Source organism: Epinephelus lanceolatus, chromosome 3 (assembly GCF_041903045.1).
Source record: "Epinephelus lanceolatus isolate andai-2023 chromosome 3, ASM4190304v1, whole genome shotgun sequence".
Classification (NCBI taxonomy): domain Eukaryota; kingdom Metazoa; phylum Chordata; class Actinopteri; order Perciformes; family Serranidae; genus Epinephelus; species Epinephelus lanceolatus.
Genome location: NC_135736.1, coordinates 31,294,255 through 31,308,500, shown reverse-complemented (window position 1 = coordinate 31,308,500; position 14,246 = coordinate 31,294,255). Strand labels below are relative to the sequence as shown.

At 38.9% G+C, this 14,246-nt stretch overlaps 2 protein-coding genes across 5 annotated transcripts; one reads left to right on the top strand and one right to left on the bottom strand.

The window, feature by feature from the left end:
* Positions 1-1,105: 1,105 nt before the first annotated feature.
* On the top strand, positions 1,106-11,392 carry LOC117255439 (coiled-coil domain-containing protein 149-like). Of its 4 annotated transcripts, none has more exons than XM_033624358.2 (13): positions 1,106-1,301; positions 4,439-4,600; positions 4,690-4,728; positions 4,993-5,100; positions 5,306-5,422; positions 7,103-7,275; positions 7,542-7,614; positions 7,741-7,825; positions 8,433-8,580; positions 8,681-8,757; positions 8,873-8,908; positions 9,076-9,141; positions 9,231-11,392. In XM_033624358.2, the coding sequence occupies exons 1-13, from the start codon at positions 1,251-1,253 to the stop codon at positions 9,806-9,808; spliced, it is 1,713 nt and encodes a 570-aa protein (XP_033480249.1). In that variant the 5' UTR covers positions 1,106-1,250; the 3' UTR covers positions 9,809-11,392. The 4 variants fall into 4 exon arrangements, with proteins under 4 accessions (XP_033480249.1, XP_033480248.1, XP_033480252.1 ...); XM_033624357.2 differs by having other exon boundaries at positions 9,073-9,141; XM_033624361.2 differs by lacking the exon at positions 8,873-8,908.
* On the bottom strand, positions 10,894-14,028 carry LOC117255441 (extracellular superoxide dismutase [Cu-Zn]-like). The gene is made up of 2 exons (XM_033624363.2): positions 13,872-14,028; positions 10,894-13,044 (listed from the first exon to the last, which is right to left on the bottom strand). Exons 1-2 carry the CDS (start codon positions 13,895-13,897, stop codon positions 12,414-12,416), a joined length of 657 nt encoding a protein of 218 aa, XP_033480254.1. The 5' UTR covers positions 13,898-14,028; the 3' UTR covers positions 10,894-12,413.
* Positions 14,029-14,246: the final 218 nt, after the last annotated feature.

Below are 14,246 nucleotides of genomic sequence, written 5' to 3'. Positions count from 1 at the left end.
AAATGTATACAGTCACGCTCAAAGACAAAAGGCAAAGAAACATGAGACACCTCTGCCCTCACCCTAATCCCTGATGTCCCAGAATAAGGGGTCAAAGGTCAAATGGCTGCTGTGAAGTCCCTAATCACACCAGTTATATTTATCAGGGCTTCAGTTCTGTAAATTTATGAAACATCTGTTTTGCACATGAAAGTCAATTGAGACTGCAAACCTTAAAATACATTAATAGATCAACTAGAATACTTCCCAAACCTTGGCATGTGCCTCATTTATTTTTGTCAATCAGATGCTTTAGAAAAAATATAACTTGTAATAAATCATGTTCATTTTGAAGGAATGATTATGACTGATGCTTTGTACTGCATTTGATGGGCCATTAATCTTTGAAGAAGAAAAAAGAGTGGCCTATTTGTGCGCTGTTAGTGATGGGTTTGTCATTGTGCACTGAGAGTACATGAACATCGAATTCAAGTAACTTGTGCCACAAAATGCACAAAATGTGGAGACACAAAGTTTGCATTACTTGATACAAACAAGGTAGTATGAAATAAATAACCACCTAAATAAATTCAGACAAAATGTATAATATAACCATAAACTTGCTCATTACTATGAAATATTAGAATATTAAAAGATTAATTAATGACCTTGGAAAAAACAGAGTTTTTTCCCACAGTGATAAGGTCTTAAACAAATTCAAATACACAGGACGAATCTTTCTTAATAGGTATAATTACTACACTAAATGTGCAGTACTCATAAAAGAAATATACAACATTCTAACTGCAATATTCAGAAACATATGTGTAGTTTTTACCTATTATACTCATGTATTGATTATGATTTATTATTTAATTGTGCGGACTGGATGGTTGAACAATTTTTTAATGATACAATGACAAGAAAAGGCATTTTGATTCTGACTGTAGAAACGGTGAATAAGTAAATAAATGTTATATATTTTGTCTGTATTTATTTACATGATTACTAATTTCCTAATTTCATATAAGCTTATTTAATACAGAGAGAATACAGAGAGAAGGTGCCCAATTTTCCGAGGGTTTCCAAATGCGGCGTGACGCTTCTCTGACGTAGGGCCCGGACGGATGTGATGCAGCTCGCATTCCTCGATCACCTAATCCGTTTTGATGATGCGAAATGTCTCTGAATCTGATCACAACATGGTGATGCTTGTCTGAAACTCACCTTGCGTCATTATTAATAAACATTATCCTGCAGTGCGGAGCGAGATGGACCCGAGCAGGAGGAGCGAGAGTGACTGGCAGGGGCTGATCAACGAGGTGAGACTGGACACACGCAGGAAGGAGAGTGGGATAAAAAAAAATACTCACTACAGTATAACCTCCACTCGTGTTTGTGCACCACACTGTCACATCAGGGGTACATTGTGTCGTTTCCGTTTAAATGCCGCGTGTCTCTTCCTGTCTGCAGCCACATACATACTTAAAGATGTTTAGTGTAAATACAGTAAAGAGGATTAAATCTCAGCAGGTTTCTCTCAGACTGCAGACAAGGAAGTAAATGCTTTCCTTCTACCTGCAGAGCATGGTGCCATTCACAGATGATGAGTGAAACTACATGCACCAGGCTGCAGGTGTATTTACTTCACTCTGGTTGTTACACATTATCTGTCCCAGTCACTACTGTTTGGTGACAGCTCATGATGCGCTAATGGTCATCCTCATGTCCATCACATCTTTGGTGTTTTTATAAATTATTGATGAATTTAAGAACATCATGAAGAAGGTGGTGACAGAGACATGTGCTTGTTTTTTTCTTCAGAGGCCACTTTGTTTTAATAGTTGTTGTTTTAATGTGAATTTTTGTATCATATGTTGTATTTTTTGCATTTTAAATGTGTTTTAATTGGATGCCATCTTGGCCAGGTCTCCCTTGTAAAAAAAATCAGTCTCAGTGGGACTTCCTGGTTAAATAAAACCAAATAAAATAAAACACAGGTGAGACAAAAAGCCGTACAGATTGTGGCCGATCCTGTTCATCCCCTTTTAAAAGACTTCACAAGATTGCCCTCCGGATGTTCTCTTTAGTTGCTGCAACAATTAAGAACATTTGCAAAAAGTCTTTCATACCAAATGCAATAACTTTGCTAGATTCATAACCACCATTTGCTCTGGAACCATGTCTGTTATTGTTATATTAATGTGATGTAAAACCAAAGGCAATTTTCCACACATGGACAGTTAAGATTATTATTATTATTATTATTGCTAGTATGTTACATTTGTGTTGTACAAGTTGTTATGTCGTGAAACTTTGTTGTATAAATTTTAAGCCATTTCTCCACCCGCTGATTGCGTAGCACCACTTTCACAACTGTGGGTCTCAAAAAATTAACAGAAAATTAATTGAAAACAGCCCCAAAAATTTAATTTGAATGTGATAATCTCATTTATATCATTGCAAATTGAATATCTTTGAGTTTCTGGGAAACTGTGTTGGGCATTTTTCACTGTTTTACACCATTTAATAGGCAGTTAATCAAAAGCATATCCAACAGATTAATTGATAATGAAAATTTGAGATGCACGATATTGGAATTGTTGCCGATATCCAGTATGCAGATATATAACCACTCATTTGGCAGATAACAGATACTGATATCAATATATCCACTTTTTTCCCTACCTAATTTTAGTGCTCGTCAAGTCTCTTCTGTGGTGGAATTAACATAATATTATGCATGCATACTCTTATTGTGACGGCCCATCAGCAGATGGAGACATGAAATACAGTGTCATTAAATGTATATAATATTCATTCATTGTACAAGATAAGAAAAATCATCTTGGCCGATTCTCCTAGTTCACTTTAAAACTGATATTGGCTGATACCGATAATGTGCCGATATTATCATGCATTTCTAATGAAAATTTGCAGACCTAAAAATGTGATTTTCCTACTTTAACAAATATGTCACAGTGATAGATATCAGAGGGTCTCATGTGGTTATTGTGATATGAAGTGTGTTCCATTTTGAACTAGGGCTGCCATGATTAGTCGACTAATCTGTGACTAATCGACTACTAAAATAATCGGTGACTATTTTAGTAGTCGACTAATAGGTTTGAGTCATTTTTCATAGAAAAGTACTGTAAAAGTACCCCAAAATACTCTTATTGCAGCTTCTTACGTTCAGATATTGGCAGCTTTACACACTCTCCCATGACAGTGAACTAAAACCCTTTGGCGTGAGTATGAAACAAGACATTAGATGACGTAATTTTGGGGTTTGGGAGAGACAGACCGACATTTTTCAACATTTTAACACATTTTTCGATAAAATGATTAGTTGACTAATCGAAGAAATAATCAACAGATTAGTCAACAATGAAAATAATCGTTAGTTGCAGCCCTACTTTGAACCCACTGCTTCAATATTTTCTCCAATGACCAGTCAAAGAGCTGTATGCAGATTCAGAGCATTAATATAGCAGCATGTCAGTATTTGCTTTGTAAAGATAGTGGAGTCATATCGTCCTGCACAGACGATGAAGTCACGCTTCATCTGTGTGTGTTGTAATATCAGTTTGTCTGTTCTTTGTTGCGGAAGATTGTTCAGCTGCACCTGCTTGTTAGTGCATATGAGTCCATGTGTGTGTGTGTCCCTCTGGCTAGCTTATTACTGCCGCTCTGCACTGGGCTGGTATGACTGTTACTGCTTATAATGCTTCCCCGACTGACAGTGGCAGATTAAGTGTAGAAAGTTTCTTTTTACCAGACAATGAGTTTTTAAGGAGATGTAGTTTACCTTGACATGTTTCGACTGTCACTTCAGTCTTCTTCAGAAGCGTCATCTGACGTGCGTTATGACGTGTCTTTATCAGCTGGTGGTATCCCGGAAGCGTGACCAGCCTGGTAAATCAGATTGCCAGGCTGGTCACGCCCCAAAATGACAGGACGTCTCATGCTGTCGCTGATAAAGACACGTCATGACGCACATCAGATGACGCTTCTGAAGAAGACTGAAGTGACAGTCGAAACATGTCAAGGTAAACTACATCTCCTTAAAAACTCATTGTCTGGTAAAAAGAAACTTTCTACACTTAATCTATTTTGAGTAGACAAAATGAACCTAATTACACTACGACAGTGGCAGAGTGGCAGTAGTGCAGAAGTGTAACGCCCACCCTCCAGTTCCCCCCTCAGTTAACACAGCTATGTCAGCACTGTTGTCATTGTTAGGACTAATAGCACTGTTAGCTGCTAGCCACCGGCTCAGCCACCTCTATGTTGAGCACCATGTGCAGGCAATCCCAGCTCTGACTCTGCTTCATCAATATGCTCTGAGTGTCACTTACATCTCCTTTAATATAGTATTAAGATTCTGGCTTTTGGAGGATGACACTGCCCACCCAGTCTTTCTCTCTTATAAAACATGTTATTGTCTTACATGCAGTTCCTCGTCTGTAAGAGGAAGTTGGAGAGCAAGAAAGAAGCGCTTCTGATTCTGTCCAAAGAGCTGGACACCTGCCAGCAGGAGAGGGATCAGTACAAGCTGATGGCCAACCAGCTCCGTGAGCGACACCAAGGGCTCAAGAAGAAGTACAGGGAACTCATTGTGAGCTGAACTAAGGATGCCCCATGAGAGTTATATTATATAGTGTTGTCATTGTCCACTATTAAATTTGACTGTTTCCTTTTTAATAGGACGGAGATCTCTCTCTGCCGCCTGAGAAAAGGAATCAAGTGAGTGACAAACCTGGAGCTCTTCTTTGTACATCACTAATCACTCATTTCTGCCAGCGTACATACAGTATAAACCCTCTAATTTTATTTTGGCAAGAAGGACACATTTATGAGTGTGTGTGTGGATATTTCTTCACCACAGCTGCCACCTTCATCATTTTACATTACAAGATGGGAGAATATTTACATGAAATTCTTGTTCTGTAGAGCTTTAAATATCAGTCGTAAATTTATTCATATACCAGGCGTTCATGTCTTCTCCAGGTGAACTTAGCCCAGCTACTGAGAGACTCCAGAGAGAAGAGCAGTCAGCTTTCTGAGGAGGTGAAGGAGCTGAAACAACGACTGGTGGAAGCTCAAGGTGATAACAAGGTACCATGACACACTGTGCACTACACTGTGAGCTGGAATAAAATCAAATAAGGATATAATGTATGTGTGTTTCTCTTTGTATGTCTTGAATAGATCTCCAGCATTATAGTAGCGTTCAAGTCAGTCTGACTGGGAAGAAATTAGAATGGGATGAAATATAGTAGATCAACATATTGTCAAACTGTGCTGCTCTCTGTCCCAACAGCTCCTACGAATGACCATCACCAAACAGAGGCTGGGAGACGAGGAGGTCGGCGCTCGACACTTTCCTGCTCATGAACGAGAGGATCTGGTCAAACAGTTAGAAAGAGCCAGAGAGCAGGTGAGAACATCAAGCTGCTTCCAGTCCTCTGTCTTTAAATGCTTTAATTCAGCTGTTCAGGTGAATGTCAGCTGATGGCTTCATTAAACAACATACATTAAGTGGTGGAGGAAGTATCCTGATCCTTTATTTAAAGATATATGTAACTTTTTGGCAATAAAATATCTAAAAACGACCAGACAAATGTTATATGCTTTGTTAAGTTGTGTACTTACATTATACCAAACAGCATTCAAACCCAGAGAAATGTGCACTGTGTGCCAGGAGCTGTAATAAATTGACTCTTTATCCAGTTTTAAGCCACATTTTTACAATATGCTTATTAGATCTTGGTCAATTTTAACTCTGTCTTAAATGGACGAAGGATTTAAGTCACTGGACTTCTGAATCTTAAGCTGTCAGTGAAGTAAGTTAAGCAAATGTTGGCGTTAGCTCGGCTCCAGTCCCTGCTGTGCCGAACAGCGTCAGAGAATCAGTGATTTTTAATGTAAAACTGCTTTATTCAGTAATTTAACTGATTTAAATCACTGAGACTGTTTGTTTTGGAGAGGAGAAGGCCTCTGCAAATAATTCAGCTCCTGGTAAAAAAAAAAAAAAACCTGGAAGGGCTGGATCCTGAAGTCATCACAGAAAACATGCACATTGGCTCACCTGCGACGTGCCAAACAGCATATGAGAAACACTGATTTTTTTTTTTAATGTGAAACTACTTTACTCAGTGTTTTTACAGGTTTTAGTCAACTGGTCAGTTTGTTTTGGAGAGGAAGAGACCTCTGTGGATAATACAGCTCCTGATGAAAACCTCCTGAAAAATGAATATTGAAGGAATTCTAACCGGGAGAAACTTACTGCACTTACAGCTTTGTCTTTTGTTACTGTTTCGATTTCTATTATGAAAGACCCCAGCAGCAGAAAGTTACATAGTGTATCTTTAAGTGAAAGTTTTAATTCCGCATTGTAAAAAGCACTCCATTAAAAGTCCTGCATTGAAAATATAACTCAAGTCAAAGTGTTAAAGTATTACGAGGAAAATGTCCTTTAAGTTTAAGTTGAAGATAAGTTTTAAATTTGTTAAAGGTGAATTAAATAATTAGAAGGAAAGTTAACAAGTCCTCACATTTTAGAAGCTGGCACCATTAAGTGTTTGTCATTTTTGCATGAAAAATGACTTAAACAATGATCAAATATTTGCCAATGAATTATGTATTAATCGCTAAATCGTTTCAGCTGTAATTGTGCTTGATCGTTTGTGTTTGATAGTTTTGTATGTAAAAATCATGATTTTTAGAGTCAGAAACCAAAACTGTCAAATATATGTATTGGAGAAAAAAGAACATTTCTCTTTAAAAAAAAAAAAAAGAAAATGTATAATTTACATCATCACAACAACAATTCTATTGAACTTAAGCAGGTTTTTTCAACAACTCTATTTTCACACTAAAATGTATCATTTAAGAAAAATACTGTGTCAACCTACAAAGAGAGACGGTATTTCACCTGAACATGTACAAAATATGTTGATAAAAAAAAATGTGCCAAAAATTGCGTAAAAGTGTCTTTTCTGGAGAAAAAGGTAAAACAGGATAGTAGTGTGATTATTTTCTTCAAATAGTCACAAATATAGAGAAATATGAGTGGATGAAATATTCTGCTTACACGTTGTGTTTTGTGTGTCTGTAGAACGAGGTCCTGGAGCACAGCGTGAAGTCGCTCACAGACGAGCTCCAGGACGTACGAGCGGAGCGCGACGTGTTCCAGCAGAAGGCTCATCGCCTCAATTTGGAAATGAACCACATCGTGGGCAATGATGAGATACGCATTTTAGACATAGATGCACTTTGCATGGAGAACAGGTGTGTTACTCTTTCTTACAGACATTCTACTGGTGCCTCTCTGTGTTAGAGAATATTAGAGTATCTGCAGCAGTTCGTCCACAGTCTAAGGAACAAGTCTAGCATGCTGTTGAAACACTGCTACTATTTGATTAGTTAAATGAAATAATATGAATATTTAAATTACCTTTGTTGAGTGATGACTGTAAAGGTTTCTTTCCTATGTAAACAGAACCGGTGAGGTTTAATGATTCAGTGACGGGTTTCTTTTTGAAATCATCTTTCAGGTATTTGCATGACCGGTTCTGTCAGCTTCAAGAAGAAATGAACCTGCTCAAAACAAACCTGGTGAAGTACAAGGTAGCTACATTTCTTTTTTGTCATGTTTATTTCTTTAACAGTTATATTTTTTAGTTTACAGTTTACATTTTGCACATCTTATAAAACACAAACCCTTTAATTAATAATGTTTTCCTCTGGTTTCAGAGCGCCCTGGACTGTAGGAAATCCTCTAAAATCAATGGGAAACCCAACAGTAGTTCTCTGACCGGGGTGCTCTCTGCTAAACAAGGTCAGAAGGTTCATTATTTAAACACGCCTCACATTTCAGTATGTACAGTCTCACAAAGTGGCATGTAAACATTTACAGAAGCAGTGAAGAAAGACAATTTCATAACCCTTTATTTTGCAGACAGCACATGGTGTCTGGTTTAGTTATTTATTTGTTGGGGACAATGCACATTAGTAAAAATTTAATTTCTTTCAGAAACATGGGGAAAAAGACAACACTGAAAGAAATGTCTTGGAAATTGCCAACAAAAATATATATACATATATATATATGTTTTTTAAAAGCTATGGAAAATATTAAAAAACTACATTTCTGTCATTATTATTACATTTTTAAATTATGTTACAGAATTATTATAATTTTCAACACTTTTTCCAGGTAATTTCCTTATTTGTTTATTTATTTTTAATTTTCCTTTTTTCTGTCTTTTTGTTTTTTTTGTTTTTTGTTTTTTTTTAATTTTCTCTTTTTACTAATTTCTTTCAGTTTTTCAGAGTAATTTCTTCTTCCATTGCTCATTACCTTCTTTCCATGTTTTTGAAAGAAACCAAGCCAATTTGCTCAGGTTTCAAAGGGTTAAACTGTGACTATCTTTGTGTGTGTGCAGTGAAGGAATTGCTACTGTCTGAAGAGAACGGCTGCAGTTTGCCCGTGACTCCTCAGTCCATCTCCGACCTCAAGTCACTGGCCACAGCTCTGCTGGAAACCATCCACGAGAAGAACATGGTGATTCAGCACCAACGCCAAATCAACAAGTACTCGATCTTGTACTTCACACTCTCTGTAGATGCTGTAATAACTTGGATGCTGGACAGAACGGGCAGATTTCATTGTTTGTGTGTCTTTTGTCTTTAGGATTCTTGGAACCCGAGTAGCAGAGCTGGAGAACAAACTAAAAACATTAGAAATGTCTGGATTATGGAGCCTGCCAGGTGATCACAAGTCTCTGAATACACCGAGACTATTGTGTGTCATTGAAGCTTACTGTTAACAATGATTTACATTCTTTGTTCTTTCTTCTGTCCTTTTGCTTCTTGCTACCTGGAGGCCTGACTTATAATGTGTCCCTGGGAATATATGGAAGTATGTTCCTCTCACTTCCTCTTATGACTTTTTAACCTTTGAACTTCACCTTCTTCTAATTATTTCTCACATCTGTTCCATTTCTATGCAGTCCCAACAGTTTTAAGTAGTGATATACAGATGAGTTTTTAAAAAGGCTTACTTTGAATAATGTTCTGTCACAGTAGGAGGGAAAGACACCATCATCCTGAACACTCAGCAGGCTGAGTTAACAGAGTCTCCTGGACAGGAAGGTGAATATTCTTAAACCTCTGTCAGTGTACACCATCTATCATTTTGTGTGTTGCTGAGATTATCGTACTTAAATCTTGTATCCTTACAGGTGACACTGGGTCAGGACAAACAGCCGTCGACCAGCAGAGCTCCACAGACGTCCCAATCCAAGAGAGTGGAGCACCATCTGTGTCAACTAGTCAAGAGGAGCTTCTCGAGGAGTCGCCACCCAGCGAGGAGACCAGCCAGCCGAACCTCTCGCACCAGTCAGCTGAGGCAGAGCCGGTGAGCCCTCAGACAGAAACACCAGACGCCAGCCAATCACAGGTCACTGCAAATTTAACGGCTCTAACGAGTCAGCGGTCAGAAGAAGAGGAGTGTGCGAGCGACTCCTCTCCCACACGCCATCTGTCAGACCTCTGCCACTCACAGCAGACTTTAGAGAACTCTGACCCCTCTGATGCCGTGGGAACAAAGGATGAGTCAGATAAGTGCGCTGAAGGGGTGGAAACTGTTGAAACGGAGCATATTCAAACAGAGGAAAACATTGATAACACAATATTAACTGCTGCTGCTGCTGCTGCTACTGCTGCTGCAAGGTCTGGCGAAGAGCAGGAGGACGTACAGTCAGACCGGGACACAGAGCTGTCGGATGGGACAGATGTTAATGTCAGTGAGGAAAAGTGAAGTCTTCCATGAGCCGTTCACATGCTGCAGAGCACCAGGAGAAATCCTCAGAATGATAAGAAGGAATGATGCATTTGTAATGTGATTTTTATGAATAATGCAGAAAAAAAAACAGGAGAAAGTGACACTGTTGAGTTATGATTGACAGCTGGTGTGTTGATAATCTGTTACTTACTGTAAATCCAAGAAATATGGAGGATTTTAAAGTAAGTAAAAGTAGTAGGAATGACTCATCACTAACCTCAGAAAAACCTTAGTGTTAATTGACAACTGTCAGCGACTCATTATCTAATTTGTTCCTTTACTTGATCCATTTTGAGAGTCTTGAATTCATACATGGCCCAAAGAATGTCAAACCCTGAACATAACCGCCAACAACAGTAGGCAAGTTGAGAGGGAACGAGTGGGTAACCCCTTGTAACATGACCAAAACACGGTGCGGTCGTGGTCCGACCTGCAACCCAGATGTGGTTGTTGAACAGTGTTATGCTGTTATAAAACCCTGCACTCCACTTAGGATTGTTTTCCCACAGAATCTTGCAACAGGTTTTGGCACAGAGTTGCAACTATTCCGCCTGAAGAGCATTAGTGCGGCTGCGGCCTGATTCACAATCCAATTAATCCAAATGTAATCCAGGTGTTTTGAGTGCAGACACCATTTTCACTTATTCCCAAACTCTTGGCACAAAGTTTGAAGCTTTACATAATGTTAATGTTACATAATGTATCAGAGGGAGGGAAACTGTGATTTATGGTGATAAAAAGTGGCAAAAAAATGTGGAATGATTTCGATTTTTCTGCCTTTGACGCACAAAACTTCCATCTTTGATCATTTGCTTTAGTCGTGGGAACTCTCGCTTTGACTGAGAATTGTACTCAGCAGTGAAGGAGAATAAAATCAGCTGTTAACTCTGGTCAAACACTGATTTAGGGTTTCACATAGAACTCAAAATGAAGACCATGCACAGAAAGACACAGTCTCCTTTATCTTTCTACCTCCGTCCACACTTCCCCCTCCACGCTGAAGTACTCCACTGTATCTTTTTGATCAGTACATCCAAAAACAGACATCCAGCTGTGATGAATGTTTTTTAGCCAAGCAGCAGCTTTATTTTATTTCCTCAAACACAGTACAGACATTTCCAGTTTCATCTCTTATATTGTTGTAAATTTTACAATGTGGGGCATTTTGCTTTTTTTGCTAAACACCCTTACACCAGCTTTTTATTTTAACAATGAAAACAATATCAAAGCTATAGAAAATGCTGCATGATAATATACTATTTATTTATTTTAATTAAACCTTGCTCTTATTTAATCCCACAACAGGTGTCTTCAAAGCACATATTTGAAGATTTACAAGAATCTGAACAGATGTCTTATTACAGAGTACACTTACAGAGTTTATAAGTCTCTAACACAATGAAGGCACAACATGTAGATTACCAGAACTGATGTCTTGTTTGTGTTTTTGTGGTGGAAAGATATTATTACCTCACCAGATAGAAATGACATAGAGCCATATGTGTGCAAAACAAATGTAAAAAATGGATTTATTTCTGCAAAATAAAAGGTTTTCAACTACTGGATTGTTGTAATTTTAGGCTGCAGTGACTGTCTGGGAAAACCAGATTCCAAAATGAGCCCTGAAGCTTTATACGGTAATGCTGTGCAGATGTCACGCAGGGTGTGGTAGTGTTTACCACATTCATTATCTTAGCTTAGCATGTTAGCGTGCCAACTTTGGCAAAACAGAAGTACAGAAATTTTGACTTGATGATGGCGATGGAGGAAAAGTTACATGAACAAAAAAATGGGTAGGATTCATCCTCTGGGGACTATGTATGATATGAAGAGGCCCAGACAGTGGATATATTTGGAGGTGATCTCTGTTTATTCCTGACAACTCTGACAGCAAGACGTAAAAACAAAATCCTCCGTCAATTATAACCATATAACTCGAGCCCCTCTCCCATGGAGTACAACAGCAAAAGGGGAGAGGACAGGTGGGAGACACTCCTATATAGGTGAGCTTCCCCAAAGTTGAATGCAGAGGTACAGAAACTGAGTATCAAACACTCCACATATTGACTATGGAGGCCTGAGCATGTCAGGTAGAATTATAATACTTAATATTACAAACGTACATTTGACTTTGTTACACCTATTACTGCTGTATAACTGACCCTGTTACATATGAAGGTCTGAACCAAACTGTGTGAATCTGTGTGTAGATGTGAGATATTTGACAGGATAAATGTCAAACTGTGTCCTGCTGGTGGTGCTAGATGAAAGGTACTTTAATTTCATTGTGTGGGCACCATTTCTGTACCAAATTTCAATAGTTGAGATATTTAGTCTGGACCAAAGTGGTGGACCAAACAAACCAACCCTGCTGCAATCATGGATAAAAACATATCTGAGTTACTGTACTTTATTCTTAGTATTTTGGGAATACTCTTACATGAAGTTGGAGCAGTTCTTCTCTTGAATGTTTGGAAAAAGGGGGGGGTTTGATTAAGTCATTGATTTTTTGTTTCAGACAAGGAACACAGTGGACACAATTAATCAATACAGAGGCAAATCCCGTATGTTGACCATCAGACTAATTCCTCCTCAGCCGCCTGTTAAACAGCTTATAGTGCGTATTCCACAGGTTAGGGGAGGATATCCCAATGATGCAGCATCCAAGCCTCCGGCCTGCATTCCCATGCAGCAGGCTCCCTGCATCTCCACCACGCCCCAAGTCGTCCACCTTCTCATGGATCACCACTGCTCTCCCAATCACAGACAGCCCTCTGAACAGCGTTGCCTCAGACTCAATCATCGTATTGATTTTTCCTTCCTGGGGCTCAAAGTTACCAAAGTCTCCAGGGTGGTTGGGGTGGTGCACACCATGTGGATTGTAGTGGCCGCCAGTGGAGTCACACCCCTGGCTCAGGTCTCCGTACTGATGGATGTGCACCGCCCTGGGCTCTGGATCACTGTCTGTGGGGAAGCCATTGATGCGAATGAGGACTCTGAGTTTTTCCTGAGGATATTCCTGCTTGAACAGCACCTGGCCATACACTTTGGGCAGACCGTCAGGTAGTGTGGTGCTGGGTCTCATTTTGCAGGCTGCATACAGGGTGCCATTGTACTGAGAGACCTCTGGTGGAGCTTCACTGTCAGCTGAGGCACATTGTTGACAGAAAGCCAGCAGAGCCAACAGTACTGCTACCATCATGCCTGTTGACCTGAAAGATATTAAAATTATTAGGGAAGTGCGTCATATTTACACAATCATCATATGGTTTGCATGAAAATATCAAGTACATGGAAGCTGTGCTGGATCCTTTGAATAAAAGTAGTAACAGCACTTTATAAATATACTTTATTCCAAGTTAAAGTCCTGCATAGGTTAACACAGGCGTCAGAAAAAGTACTTAAGTACTCCTTTTTTTAGTTTTACATCATGGGACTGTTGTAACTAATTAATTAAGAGGTGGTTTAAGATGCTCAAATTCAACATCATCATGTGTTTTATACAAAAAATTCCTATTATACAAAGTACTTACAGTTGTGAAAAATAATAATAGAGTAAAAAGTACAATATTTTAATATTTTAAAATAGCAAAAAGGAGAATTATTCAGCTAAAGCAGGCTAAAGACATACATGAAGTGTGCACTCTGGCACACTAAAATATACTTAAGCAAATGCACTTAGTTCTTCTTTATCCACTAAATTGTAGTTTAGTTAAAGTAAAAAGCAGACTAAAGTTAGGAGCCATTTCCTCAAAAATTCCACAGTACTTGACTGTTAGTTTTCAGCTCTGCTTGTAATGCTGTTGTTACAAAGGGTGATGTGTTGCAGATCAGATTCCTTTACCACATTGACCTATTTAACACAAATGCACTCAACATTAATTGCACAGAATATTTACTCTGTAAAAGAATAATAAGCTATATGAATGGTACAAGCTGTTTCTCTCACTGGACACATATAATGTCGCAGTATGTTGCTCTGCAGCTGAAGTTAATTAACACAGACTTGAGACACAGCTACATGAGAAAGTCCACCTACCCGTGCAGACGCATCATGCTCACCATAAACAAACAACAATAAAGCCCCCGTTGTTGTTGATGTGCAGCTCAGTGCTGATGGTGAAGACGTGTCAACATGCAAAATGTTTCATAAAAGTGTTGTATAAGCGCGTCAGGAGGCGTTGTTCGCTGAGGGTGGAGCAAAGCTCTGCGCTTTTTTTTCCCACATTAAGACGCATTCAGGCTGGTGTTAGGCAAGTTTTCATTGTTTGCTCCAGGCGTGCAGCTGATCCTGATTTAATCATCTGGTTATGAAATATGTCTGAAAATGAAAAATGAAGCATGCAGTTATCGTGCTGAGAATTATGCCTTTACTTGGGACGGAAATTCTTCATCCTTAAAGGGACAGTTCACC

Coding starts and splice junctions, on each gene's coding strand:
- LOC117255439 (XM_033624357.2), top strand. CDS start 1,251: ATGGACCCGAGCAGGAGGAGCGAGAGTGACTGGCAGGGGCTGATCAAC. Junction 1,302..4,438: donor GGCAGGGGCTGATCAACGAG/GTGAGACTGGAC, acceptor TCTTACATGCAG/TTCCTCGTCTGTAAGAGGAA. Junction 4,601..4,689: donor AGAAGTACAGGGAACTCATT/GTGAGCTGAACT, acceptor CCTTTTTAATAG/GACGGAGATCTCTCTCTGCC.
- LOC117255441 (XM_033624363.2), bottom strand. CDS start 13,897: ATGGTGAGCATGATGCGTCTGCACGG. Junction 13,045..13,871: donor AGCATGATGCGTCTGCACGG/GTAGGTGGACTT, acceptor AATATCTTTCAG/GTCAACAGGCATGATGGTAG.